Source organism: Montipora foliosa, chromosome 3 (genome assembly GCF_036669935.1).
Source record: "Montipora foliosa isolate CH-2021 chromosome 3, ASM3666993v2, whole genome shotgun sequence".
NCBI lineage: Eukaryota > Metazoa > Cnidaria > Anthozoa > Scleractinia > Acroporidae > Montipora > Montipora foliosa.
The window spans coordinates 40,912,048-40,919,547 of record NC_090871.1 but is presented as its reverse complement, the minus strand read 5'-3'; the positions used below and the strand labels follow the sequence as shown (position 1 = coordinate 40,919,547).

At 37.8% G+C, this 7,500-nt stretch overlaps 2 protein-coding genes across 6 annotated transcripts in view; one reads left to right on the top strand and one right to left on the bottom strand.

Moving 5' to 3' along the window:
- Nucleotides 1-790, bottom strand: part of LOC137994829 (uncharacterized) — a 2,324-nt gene extending 1,534 nt beyond the window's left edge. Inside the window, exons 1-2 of the mRNA XM_068840420.1 lie at nt 524-790; nt 234-302 (exon numbers count right to left, since the gene is read on the bottom strand). Coding sequence (XP_068696521.1) covers nt 234-302; nt 524-670 — 216 coding nt within the window. The 5' untranslated portion in view covers nt 671-790. The remainder of the gene's footprint in view (nt 1-233; nt 303-523) is intronic.
- LOC137994830 (uncharacterized) overlaps nt 1-7,500 on the top strand; it is an 85,663-nt gene that overhangs the window by 9,938 nt on the left and 68,225 nt on the right. For 2 of the 5 annotated variants that reach the window (XM_068840421.1, XM_068840422.1), the window contains exons 3-4: nt 2,372-4,526; nt 5,292-6,750. The exons of 2 other annotated variants lie outside the window; for them this stretch is intronic. In XM_068840421.1, coding sequence (XP_068696522.1) covers nt 2,508-4,526; nt 5,292-6,119 — 2,847 coding nt within the window. In that variant the 5' untranslated portion in view covers nt 2,372-2,507 and the 3' untranslated portion in view covers nt 6,120-6,750. Of the gene's footprint in view, nt 1-2,371; nt 4,527-5,291; nt 6,751-7,500 lie in introns of those variants that run through there. One more of the 5 variants, XR_011122195.1, reaches the window with a different exon arrangement.

Sequence of the window (7,500 nt, the reverse complement as noted above, 5' to 3'; positions counted from 1 at the left end):
AATCACTGCCATAATATAACTATTGAAAATTGAACAAAAATTGTCACAGATAAGTTTAGATGGTAGTTTCCCAATAACCAAATTAGTGCAACCAATCATTGGTTACTCTATTTTTCCAAGGAAAGTAAGTACACAAGTTCGTCGATGACCTTAGTGCCTCCAGTCCTCTTTTTGTAAACAAGGTTACAGATATGTGATTAGAATTTCGCAACAAAAATTTAATGAGCACATACCTTTCGATGAATCTTTTTCTTTTTAGGCTGGTCATTTAGATCTACTTCATTGTCTTCAGAACTAGCAGACTAAAGAGTTTCAAATAAAAAAAATGTATATTCATATTAAACATTAAGGCAATTGTTCTTAGCAGAGCTCTGAAGTTGCAATCTTATACAAGAAATCACAAAATTAGTCACAGCAAACAATTTAGTCTGTCTATAAAATGTCTGACACTCCCACATACATACCAATCATTCAACAGTGCAGTGTAGTGAAATATCAATAATAATAAGGGTAATTTATGTACCTTAAAGCGTTTCAACTTGAGATAACGTCTCTGCTCATTACAGAAATCTTGGATGTGCTTTGCTATTCCCTCCTCATTGAATCCAACCTCTGGGATACTGCAAAGTGGTGCTATTTTTGCTGAGAACTCATTTAGTTCTGCCTTCATTTGTGGAGAGTTGAACTTGGGAAATTCTGGCCCCCACTTTTCAGTTGCCAGAACCCCAACCTTCTTTCTTCTGCAAGAAATTTTTATATCAAGATTGAATCAACAATAGCCTCCATTTGGCGCAAAAATATGCTCAGATATTTGTTCGCAGACAATATCTGTTCCGAGAAAGGAACAGTTTTCCGAGAGCTTGAGCATCGAGGAACAGATAATGTCCAAGGACAAATATCCGAGCATATTTTTGCCTCAAATGGAGGCTATTGTGTTTATTATCTGTCAAATCTTTTACGCAACGCATGCAATTTTGAAAACTGGGGAATATTCTCGGATATTCCTGGGGAGTATTCAGTCACGTGACAAGTTTAGACCAATTGCGCACGAGCAAAAATATTTGATGGATTATAACTGTTTTTACATATCACTGTTTATGTAGGTAGAGTGAAACAGAAGGATTTGTTAGATTTCTTTCTAAATTACAGCACTCACACAAGCAAGATACTGGGGAGGTAAAGTAAAGTTTCATTGGGATTGTACTTACTGAGGGGTTACTAATGATGAGTGCCAAATAACTGTGCTGTGAAGAGGGGAAGGGAATATGCGCCTGTGCGAAACTAACCAGGAATGTTTGTTGAAAAGGTTATATATGATACCAGTTCAAGTTCAGGCCAACGATAAACTCAAGAGAAACATGTCTTACTTTGATAAATACAGTCGTCTCGTTTCTGGTGTAAAGCTGGCAATGGCTGCCATTGTTGGTTTGACCGGGGGAGACAATGGTCTTGACTGTACGGACTCCAAACGTTCTCCAAATTCTTTTCTAAATTTCACCGCTTTACCATACGTCAGACCCAATCTAGTAAATATCGGCGCATCTGGTTCTCTCTGAGCTAAGTCTTTAATTGAGAAATCGTCGATTATTTCCTCCTCTAAGTAGCAAAAGTTAAAGTTTAGGATGTTTCAATTAATGTCAGTTCAAGTACTAAAAGCTTCGCAAACGTAAAGCTTACATCAAAAGTCCGAGTGCACGCTACGTGGAACACTTACTTTCAAAAGCTGTTTTGATTTCTTCGCCAAATGTGGTTTCTAACTTCTGTAGTAAGGTCAATGAGGACTCTTCCTTGTTGGAGACCTCAGTTGCTGAAACGCTTTCTTCAGCTGCCATGATGATGCAAACACATCTATCCACAGCAAAGTCAAAAAGGCAGCGAAACAGGCCGGAAACGAAACGCGCCAAAACTAGCTTACATCGAATAATATTACGGCATTTCTTATTAGATTGTTTTCCTGCCTTTTCTCTGATGTCGCTATCTTCTTTCGACGCTTGGATCTTATTGGTTAAAATTGGATTTGTCATGGAATCCCGCTGGGCCACTGAGTTGCTGGCGTATGTACTTAAAAACAAATATGGCGGCTCCTTCGGCGGCTCGAGGAAATTAAACTTCCAAAATTTATTCCGTTGTTTCTTTATGAGCAGTCATTTTACAGAGGGAGTGAATTTACCTTGGTCCAGAGATGAAATTTCTGGTTGCGATTGCAATGAAAAAATATACAGACATGTACACTGTCCTTGTTTTGCGTGCAATGGAAGGGCAACTGACAGAAAAACGGAACTTCGACACTGGAAAGAAACGTGTCACTTGGCAGCTACCAATTCTGCTAGTGTTTTTAACAGTGACTCAGACAATGATTCGCACATTTCAGGTGATATATCCTTTGAAGATGTTGGAGAATTTGACCAACCAGTGGAAGACGAATTTGGAACTGGTTGTAATCCTGAACCGAGACGAGACCTGCTGATAGGATTGACGACGATGAAGCAAACTCCACCCAGAATCCCATGAAGAAGTTAGTAGTCAAGGCGGTTCTTGAGGCACTGAGAATAAAGCATAGAAGTGGAGTATCAGTGAGTACGTTTGAAGATGTCTTAGAATATGGAAAGACATTGTTATTTACATCTTTAGGTGAAGATGTGGATGGTGACATTTTGAGTACTTTATGGCCGAAGAGTTGGAATGATGTACAGTTGCTTTTGAAAGAAGAGGGCTATGAAGATGCTAAACAGTACTTCATTTGTTTCTGTCGTGAGGAAAAAGAATTCACAAGGGATGGAAAGACCACCAAGAAGTTTGTTTATGATGGGAAGTACAGTGTCATGGAAAACAAAGACGACAGGTGTCCTCACTGTGGTAATGAAGGCTACATAAAATACATGTACTTGGGTCTGGAAAATAAAGTGAAGAACTGGTTTAGAAGTAAAACTATGTGTACAAAAATGTTGGCACATTGGTATGAAAAAGAACACTGGCTAGAGAATATGGAAGGCTGGCATTTAAAGAAAGAGATCTGGGATGGAAGGCGGTGGTCAGAGCTCCAGTGGTTTTGGAACCCAGAAAGTGTTTGGGCTTTGCCAACTCGCTGTTCACACTGTGACATTCCTATATCTGCAGACCACTTGATAAACGCAGCAGATCGTGATGCCGGAGAAGGGGTCTTTAAACTTGTTGAATGTCCTGTTTGCTTTGAAAACTTTGAACATTGTATTAAGATGGCCAAAGGTTCTCCGTTAAACTTGGCACTCATAGGGCACTTTGATGGCTGGCAGCCATTTGGCACAAGTTATAGAGGATCAGGGTCTTTTGAAGTTACCATTGCCAATATGAAAAAGAGTGAAAGAAATCATGTGGATGAAGTGTATGTTGTAGGATTTGTGCCATGCTTTGAAGTTCCAAATCTACCCGAGTCACTGGATCCTTTCTTGCAGCCTTTTATGAATGATTTGTGCAATGGTTTTATTCAAGGTTTTCAAGTGGACTACCTCACAGGAATCACAATTGCTGGCTATGAACCTTCTCCCTTAGAAACTCTGCAATTGCTATTATTGTGCTGGACAGCTGACCACCCTGGACAATGCGAAACAGGGAAGTTTTTGAACCAAGGGAAGTGTGGATGTCGTAGGTGCAAGATGGTAGGCCAGCATCTTGAGAATAGTTCAAATACACACTATTATTATGGCCAAAATCGCTTCCATTATAGACATCCATGGGGACAGAGGACCATTGAATCAGAACTTGTAAATATTTTTGACATTGAACATGAAAGCAGGTCAAGTGTTAGAAAAAAAATGTCTTCAGAGAGAGGTTTTACTGGGCTCTCTATTTTTCATGAATACCTTTATCCTCTCTATGGATTTGACATTTTGAATCATCTTGTTTATGATGTGTATCACACTGTTCCCCTCAATGTTGTCAAGAATCAAGTTGTTAGAGCTTTGGATCTAGAAATGCTGGACAAAGCCAAGCTTGACAAACAAATTGAAAACTTTCCTTGGACTGGTGAATTCAAGGATGGAAGGCTCCCAAGACAAATTGGAAAAGACTGCAAAGGTATTGGTTATTGGAAAGCTGAAAGTTTCCAGAAATACTCTTTTCCAATGGCAGAATGTATCATGGAGAGTCAAGTTACCAGTGACAGGGAATATGAAATACTGTCCCTTGTGTCAAGGTTAACAGAACTGCACTTTCATGTTGGAAGAAATGGATGGACTCAGGATATGATTAAGTTGCACCGAAACTTGGCATGGCGACTAAATATACTTGTGGAAGAAGTACAAGGTTTGGCAATGTGCACGATTTCTATGCACAACTTAATTCATATTCATGAAGACATCTTAAACTTTTCTGCTCCAGATAACATTTGGTGTGCTGTCTTTGAAAGAGCTGTGAAGGAGTATGTAAAGAAGTCACACAATGGAAAAGGAATTGAAACTACATTTGCCCATGTTGAGGCAATAAGAGAATACTTGAAATCAGTGGAGATGAAAAAGGAAACTAGCCCAGGAAGGCATGATGTTTCACTGGTGAGCCAAACAAAGACTGAGAATATCAAATATTAGTTATATTAGCTTTAGTGGAATTGTATTGGTGGTTAGTATGGTTATAAAACTGTACTTGGATGTTTTTAATAATAGATGTCACTGAAATTTCTTGAGTTTTCTCTAAGGCCATTGTGTAGTGCAATGCTTTGACTTTTATGAAGAGAGTCACAGCAGATGTAAAAACAAATAGAGTGACACTAGACTATGCAGTGAACTACATGTACTTGTAATGGGATTTAGTAGACACTCGGCTGTGTTCTGTTGGAAGTCCCTGAATCTGAGTCTGACTGGTTCTCTCATTAGGGTTTTCTATTCCCAGATAAAACATGTATAATATTATTGCTATTGCTATATTATTGCTAGTGCCTATTGCTCTTAAAAGATAAAATCTTTGTTTTTTTCTAAATTTGCTTGAACAATTACAACTATTACAATTAAATGTACACTGCAGTTAAAAAAAAAAAACAGTCTATGAAGTATGTATCTACACATTACAAATTAATCTTTATTTTTGGCATAGAAAAAAAAAACCGTAACATGGTAGGTTTTTGACTGCAATCCTTTGCAATCCTGGTTTCTATGAATGATAATCAACTTGGCAGCACCTTGTTGACTAGTCCCTCATAGAAAGTTTGAGATTGTAGTCTAATTGTTAAAAATATTGTGTCACTCTCATGTCTTTCTTAAATGGCACACTTGGCTCAATGGATTCACATGGTGAATGCTATTCTACTTATCTCCTTTCAGGGAATAGCTTGCTCTAATGATACAGCTAAGGTACTTTCACAAATGGCGCCTGCACCAAGAAAAGCCTTTCTGGTAGGTTCAATGTCAAATATCAAGCCTATTGAGGGTGACGACTGTCACAAAATTGCTGAGCTATTGAGAATTTCTCCTTTGGAAGTTCCAGTGGCTGCATTTTCTGCCAAGAGATGCTTTAAACAAGACACTGGTTTTGATGGAACTGCCTTTGCCTCTGGAGAATATGTGATTGCATTAGTCAATGGGCAGGAAACTGTCATCCAGCTGCAAGAATTTCTGTCTGTCCGAAGTGAAGGTGACTTTTGTAGTTTATTAGGCCAAGGAATGTGTTATCCATTACAAATAAGAGATAATGGTGAAGTTGACAGAAACTTTTGGAGTGGTTTTGTTAAAGTTAAATGCCAACCTCTTTCCAACTCCACGGTCTTTTTGGTTGAAGACATTTGCAGGAAAGTAATTCTCTATCCAAATGATAACAATTTGTTGACAGTAGTTGATTATATGCGACATTTCAAGCAACTTCCATATCCATTAATTGTGCCTGTATATCCTGAGGTAGGTGACATGATACTTATTCAGGGGGAATCCAATCAAGACATCTGGCATGGACACATTCAAAGTGTTGATTTTATTAACAAGACAGTGGATGTCTACTTCTATATCCCAAGTTTGAGATTTCCTAATGGTAATGTGTATGTAAGAGAAATTCGTGGCAGAGGTGCAAGAAACACTGTGGCCTGGGGATCAATGATCTCAATTGCTGAAGGCTGCTGGGATAGCGCCTCAACCTGGATAAAAGCAATTCAGAGTTAAATAAGTGCATTATCTCAATGTTTTGACATGTACACATTTATTTGAATATGTACTCATGCATAAAAGCAGTCGTGTAGTGGTCGTAAAAGTTACCATGCTGTGTGCAAGTGCATTGCTCAAAAAGTCAGAACAAAAAACATCTGATTAGACAGTTTAATATGCAGTATTAATGGATGTTTCTAAAAGTCACAGTGCTTTTTGGTGAGCTTGTAGTATGAGTCAGATCATATTGGAAATTTTGGGACTAACTTCAGAATATTCTCATAGCATTCACAACTTTGGTATGGGTCCTACATGTAGGTAAAAATCCTGGAAAGTCAAGAAATTTTATTTTTGACATTTTCATGGACTGGAAAAAGGCTGTAAGTCATGGAAATCTCGAAACTCAAGTAATAAAGTTTTTTGAAAAATAGCTGTCCTTAATATTTTTAGTAATGATTTATTGCTTTGACCACATCATTTTTACCATTTCTGAGAGGGAATAAACTGTGAAAAAGATTTTACTGGGAATAAATTAAGGCAAATATTTCTATTATTTTCACCAGCTTGAGGGTAATATGGGGACAAATTCCCATATTATTAGAAAAAATTGGGAAATTTCTTGGGGGATGCTCTCATATTACTCACAACAATGGGAACAGTATGATGAATATTCCCATATCTTTAACAACTAGGGAATTGCATGGGGAAATTTCCCATGTTATTTACATTGTTGGGAATTAGATGGGGAAATGTTTCCATGTTCTTCACAACTTCAGGATTTACTTCGGGAAGTGTTCCCGTATTATTCACAACTTTGGGAATTACTTTGGGAAGTATTCCCAAGTTATTCACAAATTTGGGACTTACTTGGGGAAATGTTCCCAAGTTATTCACAATTTTAGGAATTCCTTGGGGAAATGTTCCCATGTTATTCACAACGTTGGGAATTACTTGGGAAAATGTTCCCTTGTTATTCACAACCTTGGGAATTACATGGAAAATATTCCCAAGTTATTCACAAACTTGGGAACAACTTGGGTAAATGTTCCCATGTTATTCACAATTTTGGGGATTACATGGGGAAATGTTCCCATGTTATTCACACATTTGGGAATTCCTTGGGGAAATGTTCCCAAGTTATTCACAAATTTGGGAATAACTTGGGGATATGTTCCCATGTTATTCACAACATTGGGGATTACATGGAAAAATGTTCCCATATTATTCACAACTTTGGGAAATACTTGGAGAAATGTTCCCAAGTTATTCACAAACTTGGGAATTACTTGGGAAAATGTACCCATGTTATTCACAAAATTGGGAATTACATGGAAAATATTCCGATGTTATTCACAAGTTTGGGGATTACTTGGGGATAAATTCCCATATTATTCACAAT